This window comes from Pristis pectinata, chromosome 9 (genome assembly GCF_009764475.1).
Source record: "Pristis pectinata isolate sPriPec2 chromosome 9, sPriPec2.1.pri, whole genome shotgun sequence".
In the NCBI taxonomy this organism is placed as follows: Eukaryota; Metazoa; Chordata; class Chondrichthyes; order Rhinopristiformes; family Pristidae; genus Pristis; species Pristis pectinata.
In genome coordinates this window covers 33,219,006-33,232,043 of record NC_067413.1, presented here as the reverse complement: position 1 = coordinate 33,232,043, position 13,038 = coordinate 33,219,006, and the positions used below count along the sequence as shown (strand labels likewise).

General features: G+C 44.6%; 1 protein-coding gene across 1 annotated transcript; it reads left to right on the top strand.

The window, feature by feature from the left end:
- LOC127574498 (kelch-like protein 38) lies at positions 1–12,782 on the top strand. The gene is made up of 3 exons (XM_052023527.1): positions 1–1,356; positions 4,988–5,093; positions 12,493–12,782. The coding sequence occupies exons 1-3, from the start codon at positions 1–3 to the stop codon at positions 12,780–12,782; spliced, it is 1,752 nt and encodes a 583-aa protein (XP_051879487.1).
- Positions 12,783–13,038: the final 256 nt, after the last annotated feature.

Sequence of the window (13,038 nt, the reverse complement as noted above, 5' to 3'; positions counted from 1 at the left end):
ATGAATGTACCCGCAGTTATTCAGGACTCATTTAAGTTCAAAGAAATGGATCTGTCTCACCGATTGTTAAAACAGCTTAATACTCTACGGCACGAAGAGATTTTGACTGATGTAATTCTCTGTGCTGGGGGGAAAGAACTGCCTTGTCACCGAAACGTTCTGGCATCTAGTAGTCCCTATTTCTGGGCTATGTTTTGTCACAACTTTAAAGAAAGATTCCTAACGCAGGTCCACTTGTTAGGGATCAATGGGGACATTCTAACTCTGCTTGTGGATTATGTGTATACAGGGGAGATTACCATAAATGCGGCAAATGTTTTCTCTGTGATGGAAGCGGCTGCAGTTTACCAGTACCCCAAGGTGCTTGAGGCTTGTTCAACGTACTTGCAAAGTCAGTTAAATGCTGCCAACTGCCTTGGCATGGTAAGGCTGGCGCAAGTGTTCAACTGCAAGAGTCTGCAGAGACAGGCCAAGGCAATGGCACTGGAGCACTTCCTGGAAGTGGCAACTTCGGAGGAACTGAAGGAGCTCTCCTGTGCTGAGCTTGCGGGCTACCTTGGAGACGATGAACTCCGTGCTGAAGAAGAGCAAGTATTCGACACCCTGTCCACCTGGATCAGCCACGACCCGGAGACCAGGCAGCAACACGCACACGAGCTCCTCGAGAAGGTGCGACTCCAATATGTGCACCCCACCTACCTCTTTCACTTCATTGCTAACAACCCCTTCATCCAGGCCTCACCTGCTTGCAGAGGTACCTTGGAATCAGCCCTCAGGTTGTTATTTTCTTTGAGCCCTGCAAACAGCCCTAACATCAGGCCCTTGCTGCACGTACCACGTAGGTGTGCTTCCCAAGAGTTCCTTGTCACCGTTGGAGGTAGGAAGAGCAACCAACAGACCACAAGGGAGGTGTTCTTGTATAACTATATGGACCAGCAATGGCTGGCCCTTTCAAAGCTTCCTGTACATCTTTACAAACCTTCTTGTGTATGTTTACACAGGAACGTGTACGTCCTCGGAGGACTGATCACTGAAAACAAGAAGAGAACCACGAGTGCAAGAGTTTATAGTTTCTCCTTGAAGATGAACCATTGGCGCTCTGAGAAAGACATGCCTCTTCCCTGTTATTCCCATCAGAGCCTTGCGCACATGAATTATATTTTTTCTCTGGGAGGAATTGGGCCCAGTCAAGAGATACTGAACACACTGCACAGGTACGACAGTGTTTTCGGAATCTGGGAAAGGATGGCTCCCATGCCTGTTGCTGTGCTGCACCCGGCTACCGCTGCCGTCAACCAACGCCTCTACGTTTTCGGTGGGGAAGATGTAGTCCAGAATGCTGCTCGCCTGATACAGGTACAGCCACCAGAACTGTTCTCTATTGATTAATTGTGTTCAGAGAAAAGGAGATGTCTTAGCACAAGTCTTAACAATATTTAAAAGTTACTTGGACAGGTACATGGATAGGAAAGGGTTAGAAGGATATGGACCAAACGTGGGCAAATGGGACTAGCTAGATGGGAATTTTGGTCGGCATGGACCAGTTGGGCCGAAGGGCCTGTTTCCATGCTATATGACTCTATGACTCAATGATAAGTTGTGACATTTGACTATGTCAAGGTGTCTGGCCTCCTACCATCTTTCCTCCACAAACTTGAGGACATCCAATACTCTGCTGCCCACTTGCCCACATGTCCCAAACCCTAATCACCCCTCATGATTGTGCACACTGGCTCACATTAGCTCTCAGTTAAAGCCTCAGTTTAAAAATTCTCATCAAATTACTCCGTCCTACCTCTGTGACCTCCTCCAAGCTTTCTGCACTCCACCAATTTTGACTTCTGATTATCCCCAGATTTAATGCCAACACCACTGATGGCCATACCTTCAGCTGTCAAGGTTCCAAGCTCTGGAATTCCCTCCCTAAACCACTCCACCTTTCACTCCAGCCCTAAGGCACTTAAATCCTACTCTTTGCCAAGCTTTTGGTCATCTGCCTTAAGTCTCCCTGATGTGGCTTGGTGTTAAGCTTTGTTTTCCAATGCTCCAGTGAATAGGCTGGGGGGTGGTTGGCCATTCTAAAGACACAATAGTTGTTACTGTTATGTTTTTGATTTATTAGAAGTCATTAAACTCACAGAATTCTGGCAGCCTTACATTCCACCACTCAATAATGCTGCTAATCAGACAGTACAAAGCAAAAACATCAAAAAGTTTTCTGCAAGGTTAGCTTTTGTGAGGTTCAAATTGCTCCATTAATCACAATTTTTTGTGCTATAAACAAACTAGTATTCAGGATTAATGGATGGCCACCAGCAAGGATTTAGGACGACTATGCCAGGATGATTTGGCATGGATTGAATACAAGCTCCCAGAAGTGGCTAAAGCAGTGGAAGACCGATTTGACATTAATTCCCCGCCTCTCCTGATGATTGTTGTTTTAGAAGATTAGTGTCTACCCAGACTGTTTAACCAAGATGCAAATTCCATTAACTGAACATTAGCAGATAATGTCATCAAACCCAGAACACAAGACTGCAGAAGTAAAACAATCAATAAATAATGTGATCATAAATGATTGCCATCAAACATTCAAACGTTTCACCTCTCGGTGATAAGCCCAGAGCAAAGTTTTTGTTCAGAGATTGTGATTAGCCAACAGTTTGTTAAAAAGTTGGTAAATAATTCACCTACTGTGGATTAAGTGACCCAAATTACAAAACATTGGAAAGCAGACTCAATAGAGCCCTATCCCCCATCAGTGCTGCTACCCAATCAAAGGATAACTGAGACCATTACATCCATTCTGATACTAAGTCACATGATATGACTCATATCTGTGTGCAGCTTTCCTGTATTTTGTTTCTTGGACTTACACTGCACATAGAGGCCACTCAGCCCATCGTGGTCATGCCAGCTCTGAGGAACAGCGATCCAACTAGGCCCAATCTCCATAGCCCTGCAGATTTCCCATCTTATAGTATTTATCTAATTTCTCTTTGAAACTTCCAGTGAATCTACTTCCATCACCCTTTCAATCAGCACATCCCAGATCACTCACTGCATAAAAATAATTCTCCTCCTCTCATCATGGGTGTTTTCTTACTTGTCTTGTTCTGGTTACTCACCTAGATGCCAAGAAACCAAATCTCTATTTAATTGACCAAAACACTTCAGAATATTAAACAGCCTGATTAAGCTTCGCCTTAATCTCCTCTGCTTCAACCTCAACCATAGTCTCTGCACCTTAGAGAAGTCCACCAACCCTCAGGTAAATCTCCACTGCACTCTCTCAAGTTCCTGAAGTCCGTTGCCCAGATCTGTACACAGTTATAGAATCATAAAGTCATCGGGTTATACAGCATGGAAACAGGCCCTTCGGCCCAACTCGTCCATGCTGACCAAGATGCACATCTAAGCTAGCCCCATTTTCCCACACTTGGCCCATATGCCTCTAAAACTTTCCTGTCCATGTACTTGTCCAAATGTCTTTTAAATGTTGTTATTGTACCCACCTTACCCACTTCCTCTGGCAGCTCGTTCCATATACACACCACCCTCTGCGTGAAGAGTTGCCCCTTAGGTCTCTCTTCCCTCTTATCTCAAACCTATGCCCTCTAAATTTTGATTCCCTTTCCCTAAGGAAAAAAATCTCAGGCCTAACCAATGATTTAGATGCACTGTAATATCTTTATTATTTTTATTTATTCATTCACAGGATCAGACATTGCTGGCAATGTCCATCCCTAAGTGTTCCTGAACAAAGGAGACACAACCATATGGATGGGTCAGGAGCCACAAAGAGCTGGACTGCATTAAGATGGCAAATTCCCTTCCCTTGATGGACAATAGTGAATTGATGTGGTTTAAAACAATCATCTTGTTTCATGATCATCATTACTAGTTTTTTTAACTAGATTTATTTAATGAATCATCACATTCCCCAGCTGCCTATGGGTAACCACTGCAGCAGGAAAGAAATGGGACACAATCAGAGGTAAAACATTCTACAAATGAACCAAAATCATAAAATAGAACTAATCATCAAATTCCCCAGGATTCAAGCTCATGCCTCTGGATTAATTGTTAAGGTCACTGAATATCAACTAGACCAGTAACTTAACCCCTGTGTATTCAACTCAACTGTGTTGGTGTTTATGCTGTACCCCTAGATTCCTCTTGCACCGACCTGTCTCACTCATCTCCACATCTTTCTGTTCCTCTCTCCCTCAAGCATTCATCCAGCTTCGCCTTAAACCCATCTCACCTCAGCCCTCCCAGTGGGAGTGAGCCCCAAGGTCTTACCACTCATTGGGTAAAAATGTTTCTCTTCAATTCCCAACTGGATTTAATCGTGACACTCTTGTATTATCTCGTGATCCATATTATCCAGGCAGCATCCTGGTAAACCTCTTCTGCATGCTTTCCAAAGCCTCCACATCCTTTCTACAATGGGGCAACCAGAATTGAATGCAATACCCCAGATGCGGCCTAACCAATGTTTTATAAAGCCGCAACATAATGCGGTCTCTCCAACAATCCCATTGCAAAGTTCTCTGAGCACCACCACTCAAATTTCTCTTTTCTATACAGGTCCTCCCCAGGTTACAAGGTTCCGTTCCTGAGAATCATTTGTAACCCAAACAGTTTGAAAGTCGGAAATACATTCGTCCAGCAATATATTTAAATAAAAATATAGGCCAACCAAGGGCAAGGTGTAGTTAAACCAGGGCATTCAATTCAACCATTCTGACTTTTCTGCAAGGTGCAATGATGTGGCCACGAACTGAGTTCGTATGTACGGGCTGTACATAAGTTGAGCATTCATAAGCTGGGGAGGACCTGTAATCAATATCTTCAGACTCTTCATCCCTCCTATAATGCAGGCATAAGCACTTTTAGTGACACTGGGGGTTAAACCTGCTGCAATATTTAGTCAGAAGAGCTTTCTTGTAACACTTGTTTTTAATTCTGTAAAATGATTTAGGTTTACAACATATCTCGGAACATATGGTTCAGAATGGAGACAAGAATGGTTAAGAACATCTGTGGTCCTGCAGCTGTGGTTGGGGACAGGATTATTATTATTGGAGGTAAGATGCAATAGGCATTGCATTAATGGTAAGGACTCTGTCCTGAGCAGACATATTGACACAGAATTTATCAGAATGAGACGGCTAGGAGTGGGTCCCAGGAGATGAATATTTTTTCTCCTTCACATCTTGGGAACAGCCCAGCAAATGCAATGTATGGGCCAGAGCCGACAGGGAATATTGAGGCCAGCAACTACTCTCCTTAAGCAATAGGTATTATGTATAGAGGAAATACAGAACGTGGAAGGATTCTGGATGAATTAAGATCAAGTAATATACATAAAGGGAAATACAGTGAGGGAAAGAACAATTGGATTAAGAAAGAGAGAGATAAAAAGAAACAGAGATAAAAATTTAGAAGAAAATAAATTAATCATTATAAACCACTCTAGGAACAATTTACAGCTGGTGCAAATGAGACTCCTTAGATTCACTTATTCCCTTTTTGGACCAGACAGTTGAATGATATTGCAGGGAATATTCCAAAGAATCATTGGATCTTAACCTTAGCCTTCTTCTGTGTGTTTACTTTGTATTTATGGTGCAATTTCATGAACCTCACAGGGAGCATGAAGTTGTTGGCTTGAGGCAAATTACAGAGCCCCATGCCCTTCATACATTACATCCCACAGCAGTATGCTGAACAAGAGTAGGGGAGATCCCCATGATGCCCTGACCAATATTTATCACTGGACCAACATCACTACAACAGATTAACAGTGCTGGGTACTTGCTTATTGCAAAATGGCTGCTCAATCTTCCAAATTACAACAAACCACACTCCAAAAAGTGCTTAATTGACTATGAAGAAATTCCAGGTATCTGGAGGTGGTGAAAGTTGCTATAAAAATACAAGTTCCCATTTCCAAATCCCAGCACTGGGTCCAGAGCCTCTGTAACTTGGTGAGTCAAGTGCTCATCCAAATACTGAGAACCATAGAACAGTACAGTGCAATACAGGCCCTTCGGCCCACAATGTTGTGCCGACCTTTAAACCTTGCCTAAGACTATCTAACCCCATCCTCTCACATATCCCCCTATTTTAAATTCCTCCATATGCTTATCTAACAATTTCTTGAATTTGACTAATGTACCTGCCTCCACCACCACCCCAGGCAGCGCATTCCATGCCCCAACCACTCTCTGGGTAAAAAACCTCCCTCTGATATCTCCCTTGAACTTCCCACCCGTTACTTTAAAGCCATGCCCTCTTGTATTGAGCATTGGTGCCCTGGGAAAGAGGCGCTGGCTGTCCACTCTATCTATTCCTCTTGATATTTTGCATACCTCTATCATGTCTCCTCTCATCCTCCTTCTCTCCAAAGAATAAAGCCCTAGCTCCCTTAGTCTTTCCTCATAATGCATACTCTCCAAACCAGGTAGCATCCTGGTAAATCTCCTCTGCACCCTTTCCAATGCTTCCACATCCTTCCTATCATGAGGCAACCAGAACTGGACACAGTACTCCAAGTGTGGTCTAACCAGAGTTTTATAGAGCTGCATCATTACCACGCGGCTCTTAAATTCGATCCCACGATTTATGAAAGCTAACATCCCATAAGCTTTCTTAACTACCCTATCCACCTGCGAGGCAACTTTCAGTGATCTGTGGATATGAACCCCCCGATATCTCTGCTACTCCACACTACCCAGAATCCTGCCATTAACTTTGTACTCCGCCTTGGAGTTTGTCCTTCCAAAGTGTACTCCTAACACTTCCCCGGATTGAACTCCATCTGCCACTTCTCAGCCCAGCTCTGCATCCTATCAATATCCCTCTGCAATCTTTAACAGTCCTCCACAATATCCACAACACCACCGACCTTTGTGTCATCTGCAAACTTGCCAACCCACACTTCTACCCTCTCATCCAAGTCATTAATAAAAATCATGAAAAGTAGAGGTCCCTGAACCAATCCTTGTCAGACACCGCTAGTCACAGCCCTCCAATCTGAATGCCCTCCCTCCACCACAACCCTCTGCTTTCTACAGGCAAGCCAATTTTGAATCCACACGGCCAAGCATCCCTGGATCCCATGCCCTCTGACCTTCTGAAGAAGCCTATCATAAGGAACCTTGTCAAATGCCTTACTAAAATCCATGTAGACCACATCTACTGCACTACCCTCATCAATCTGCCTGGTCACCTCCTCAAAGAATCCTATCAGGCTTGTGAGACATGATCTGCCCTTCACAAAGCCATGCTGGCTGTCCCTGATCAGACCATGATTCTCTAAATGCTCATAGATCCTATCACTAAGAATCCTTTCCAACAGCTTGCCCACCACAGATGTAAGGCTCACCGGTCTATAATTCCCTGGACTATCCCTACTACCTTTTTTGAATAAGGGGACAACATTTGCCACCCTCCAATCCTCCGGTACTGTTCCCATGGACAATGAGGACTCAAATATCCTAGCCAATGGTTCAGCAATCTCCTCCCTCACCTCGCGGAGCAGCCTGGGGAATATTGGAGGCCCCGGGGACTTATCTGTCCTAAGATTTTCTAACAGCTCCAACACATCCTCTCTCTCGATATCAACATGCTCTATAACATTAACCTTACCAACGCTGTCCTTAGCATCATCAAGGCCCCTCTCCTTGGTGAATACTGAAAAGAAGTATTCATTGAGGACCTCACCCACTTCCACAGCTTCCAGGCACATCTTCCCACCTTTGTCTCTAATCGGTCCTACCTTTGCTCTCGTCATCCTTCTGCTCCTCACATAAGTGAAAAAATGCCTTGGGATTTTCCTTAACCCTACTCACCAAGGCCTTTTCATGTCCCCTTCTTGCTCTCCTCAGCCCCTTCTTGTTCCTTCCTTGCTACCCTATATTCCTCATGAGCCCTATCTGATCCTTGCTGCCTAAACCTTATGTATGCTGCCTTCTTCCTCCTAACTAGTTATTCCACCTCTCTTGTCACCCATGGTTCCTTCACCCTGCCATTCTTTCTCTGCCTCACTGGGACATATTTATCCCTAACATCCTGCAAGAGATCCCTGAACATCGACCACATCTCCATGGTACATTTCCCTTCAAAAATGTCATCCCAATTGACACTCGCAAGTTCTAGCCTTATAGCCTCATAATTTGCCCTTCCCCAATTAAATATCTTCCTGTCCTCTTTGCTCCCATCCTTGTCCATGACACTGTCCCCTAAATGTTCACCCACCAAGAGATTACCTGACCCGGTTCATTACCCAATACTAGATCTAATATGGCATTCCCTCTAGTCGGCCTGTCAACATACTGTGACAGGAATCCATCCTGGACACACTTAACAAACTCTGTCCCATCTAAACCTTTGGTACTAAGCAGGTGCCAATCAATATTTGGGAAGTTGAAGTTTCCCATAACAACCCTGTTATTCTTGCGCCTTTCCAAAATCTGCCTCCCAATCTGCTCCTCAGTATCCTTGCTGCTACTGGGGGGCCTATAGAATACTCCCAGTAGAGTAACTGCTCCTTTCTTATTCCTAATTTCCACCCATACTGACTCTAGAGAGGATCCATCTACATTATCCAGCCTTTCTACAGCTGTAATAGTATCACTGACCAGTAACACCACACCTCCTCCTCTTCTGCCCCCCCCCCATCCCTTTTAAAACACTGAAATACAGGAATATTCAATATCCATTCCTGCCCTGGTGACAGCCAAGTCTCTGCAAGAGCCACAATATCATAGTCCCATGTTCCTATCCAAGTTCTCAGTTCATCACCCTTATTCCTGATACTTCTTGCATTTAATAAATGCACTTTTGTCCATCTACCTTTCTACTTTTATACTCTATGCTCTGATTCTCCTTCCTCAAAGCCTCTCTACATGTTAGATCTGACTTGACTTCTTCCACTGACCTACCCCTTTGGTTTCCATCCCCCTTACAAACTAGTTTAAACCCTCCCGAACCACACTAGCAAACTTGCCTGCAAGGATATTGGTCCCCTTCTGGTTCAAGTGTAACCCATCCACTCTGTACAGGTCTCACCTTCCCCAGAAGCGATCCCAATGATCCAAAAATCTAAAACCTTGCCCCCTGCACCAACTCCTCAGCCATGCATTCATCTGCCATCTCCTCCTATTCTTACCTTCACTATCACATGGCACTGGCAGCAATCCTGAGATTGTTACCCTTGAGGTCCTATTCTTCAGCCTTCTGCGGAGCTCCCTAAGCTCGCTCTGCAGGACCTCATCCCTCTTTCTACCTATGTCGTTGGTACCAACATGTACCACGACTTCTGGCTGTTTTCCCTCCCGCTCAAGAATGCTGTGGACCCGATCAGAGACATCCCGAACCCTGGCACCTGGGAGGGAACATACCATCTGGGATTCTCACTCATGTCCACAGAACCTCCTGTCTGTTCCCCTGACTATCGAGTCTCCTATCACTATTGCCCTCCTCTTCTCCCTTCCCTTCTGAACGGCAGGACCAGTCCCAGAGCCAGAGACCTAGCTGCTGCCGCTTGATCCCTGTAGGTCATCCCCCTCAACAGCATCCAAAGTGGAAAACCTGTTACTGAGGGCAACAGCCTCCAGGGTCCTCTGCACTGTCTGCCTGTTCCCTTTCTCTCCCCTGACAGTCACCCATCTATCTGCCTCCTGGACCCTAGAAGTACCTGCTCTCAGGGGGGTGACTGCCTCCCGATGCACAGCATCTACATAACTCTCTCCCTCCCTGATGCTCCGCAGTGTTTGAAGCTGTGACTCCAGCTCATCAATTCTGAGCCGAAGTTCCTCCAGCCTCAAGCACTTACTGCAGATGTGGTCACCGTGCACCACAGCAGGGTCCACTAGCTCCCATGTCATGCAGCTGCAGCATATCACCTTGCCCTCCATCTGAACTATTCCTTCCCTACCTAGCTTTGTTCTACTTAAAAGCTATAACAATAACAGTTAAACCTTACCTTTACTTACCAGCTACTCACCCGCCTCGCCCCGTTACCGCCTAAGCCCATTGAGCCAAAGCCCAATCACTCTGCTCTCTCTCACTCCGCTGCCTGTTCCGAACGCTGCCTGCTGGATATGGCGGTCTTCGTTTTAACCTGTTCGCGCGCGTGTGCTACTGACTGACATCACACGTCTGCACAGTCTCTCCCCGCTATCCATGAACTGTTAGGAAAAAAAACTTATCTTCTTGAACGTTGTGGGAGTACCTGCCTCCACCACCTCTCATGCACTGAACTCATGTACTAGACTCACCTCACTGATAACATTAGTGGGTCTGAATTTTAGGCAATGAGGTTTTCCCTGGTTTGATTTGAATCCTACATAAATTACTGACTGAAGTTTAGATTTAGGTTGCTTTAGATTAAAGTAAGCTTTTCTGATTTACAAAAAGTTGAGGAGAAGGGCTTAGAACTTCTGATGCTTGGTACAACTTTATGTGTGCTATACAGTGCTGTTTTATTTTAAGGTTATACACAAATTGTGATCCAGGACTTACCAAGCATTCTATGAATTAACTAACAATCTGCTGGAGGAACTCAGCAGGTCAAGCAGCATCTGTTGGGGGAAAGGATTCCTTCCCCTTCCCCACCACAGATGCTGCTCAACCTGCCGAGTCCCTCCAGCAGATTGCTTCTTGCTCCAGATTCCAGCATCTGCAGTCTCTTGTGTCTCCATTCCATGAACTAACACAGATCAACATTCCAAGGATCCAAGTTCAAATCCCATCAGGCCAGCTGAGGAATTTAACTTCAGTTAATAATCTGGAATTTAAAAATGATGACTAGCTGTTCAGCTTTTGAATCTAACTTAGACTTTCAAACCTTGTGGGGACCTTTCTTGAATTATTTTCAAAATCTCTGATTTGGTGACTAAAACGCAGATATTGGCTGACACTGTTACGTTTTTAAGGGGTTTTCCTTGTTTTTTCAATCAAACAGCTTTGGTTTTTGGTAGTGGGAGTAGATTTTTTTTTAAATAAAATATTTCATTTTTTTCCTTTATTAACTAACTATTATATGTGATTATTAATTGAGAGTATTGTGATCTTAAGCATGATTTAACACAACGTATTCAGTAGTATTTTTACTCTCTTTTTTGATGCATATATTCTGTATTTTTTCATGGATTTAATAAAAATATTGCAGAAGAAAAATGATGACTAGGAAACTAATAAATTGTTGTAAAAATCTATCTGGTTCACTTGTCCTTTGAGGGGGAAATCTGCTGATTTTACACAATCTGGTGTGTATGTGACTCCAGACCCAAAGCAACATGGCTGACTCTTAAATGTCCTAGCGAGCCACCCTGTTCAAGGGGTAATAAAAGTTGTCTTTGCAGTCAATGCCCATATCCTGAAAAAAATGGATAAATATAAAAAAATCTGCAGTCTTCCTTTTGGATCCCTTGACCCACTCATGCACTGTGGCGGTCAGATATGCACATGGTGTTCCATTGCATGTTGGGTGCATTTTCATCCCACCTAAGTATAGGCCGTGACTGGTGCAACCTCTCTTGCGGGAGCCTGTGAGAGGTTTGCTTCTTCTTGACTTAAAGGGGGTCAGCTTGAGCAGTTTCCAGCCCCTGAAGTCCACAGACGGAACCCTGCTTCAGGTATGTTAATAATAAGTTTATTAACACGCGCCTCACAGCTGCTAATCCTTCATGCCCCAAGATATCACCCAACATCAGCCTCACCCACCAAACAGCTGATTGTAATCCTTGCAATCCATCCAGACCTGACCTGTACTCTTAATCTCTCCCCAGCTGACACCCCACAGTCTCCCAGTCATGGATCTCATTTGCTCACAATTACCCCTGCCCTGCCAATTTAACTGCAACCTATTCTGCCCTTGCACCCCCATGACCGCATGGTCTTCCTGCAGCAGTGGGACCTGGCTGCTCGCGTGCTCCACCGATTTATTATGTCTTTAGCAATGAGAGGATACTCCGACAGCACCTCCCAAACCTGCAAGCTCTACCACAAGAAGGTCAAGGGCAGCTGGAGCTTTGGAACACAATCACCTGAAGATTCCCTTCCAAATCGCACACCGTTCCTTCATGATCACTGGTCTAAATCCTGGAAATTCCCCCCACCAGCACTGTCGGAACTTCTTCACCAGATTGACTGCAGTGGTTCAAGAAGGGGTTCACCACTACCTTCCCAAGGGGTAATTTAGGGATAGGCAATAAATGCTGGCCTTGCCAGTGCCATCCAGATTCTGTAAACAAAATAACAGAAAGCACTGGAGAAAAATGTGACTTCTGTTCACTTCCTCAGTTCTGATGGAAGCTCATCAACCTGAAATGTTAACTCTGATGTTCTCTCCACAGATGCTGCCTGACCTGCAGAGTATTTCTGGAATTTCCTGTTTCCATTTCAGATTTCCACCATTTGCAGCATTTACACCTGAGAATGATGGCTTTGTTTTAAGTTTGCTTGTTATTCCCTCAGGATACACAAGGAGAACTATTGCCTTTGACACAAAGAGCAGCCAGTTTATAAAATGTGCCGATCTGAAAGAGAGGAAGATGCATCATGGAGCCACAGTTGTAAATAATAAAGTCTATGTTACCGGAGGCCGATATATCACTTCTGACCACACCATTGAAGACAGTGATGCCTTTGACTGCTACGACCCAGAGGAAGATAGCTGGACCTCTAAAGGAAGCCTCCCACACAAGCTCTTTGACCATGGATGTCTAACGCTGCAAAGCATTTCCTACAAACCCTGCACACTGTAAGTGTTGTAACAGAGCATGACAGGAACGGGTTCAAGCAGGAGAAGACTATTGCACTTGTCCTTGTGTAGTATGCCACTGTCAAATATCTTAATTACCTTGAATCCCATTTGTTGATATGGGCCTGTCACCTTCCTCCCGAGACCCATTGTCACTTCTTTGTCCCCCAACATACCAGGAAGTGAGTTCACTTTCTTACCACACTTAGTGCAAAATAATTTCTCCTTCACTTCCTACTCTGCCTATTGATTACCAAGCA

Bases quoted from the DNA above. Each gene is read 5' to 3' on its own strand.
- LOC127574498 (XM_052023527.1), top strand. From the start codon at position 1: ATGAATGTACCCGCAGTTATTCAGGACTCATTTAAGTTCAAAGAAATG. The intron at 1,357-4,987 runs GTACAGCCACCA...AAAATGATTTAG, and splicing joins ATGCTGCTCGCCTGATACAG to GTTTACAACATATCTCGGAA. The intron at 5,094-12,492 runs GTAAGATGCAAT...TTATTCCCTCAG, and splicing joins CAGGATTATTATTATTGGAG to GATACACAAGGAGAACTATT.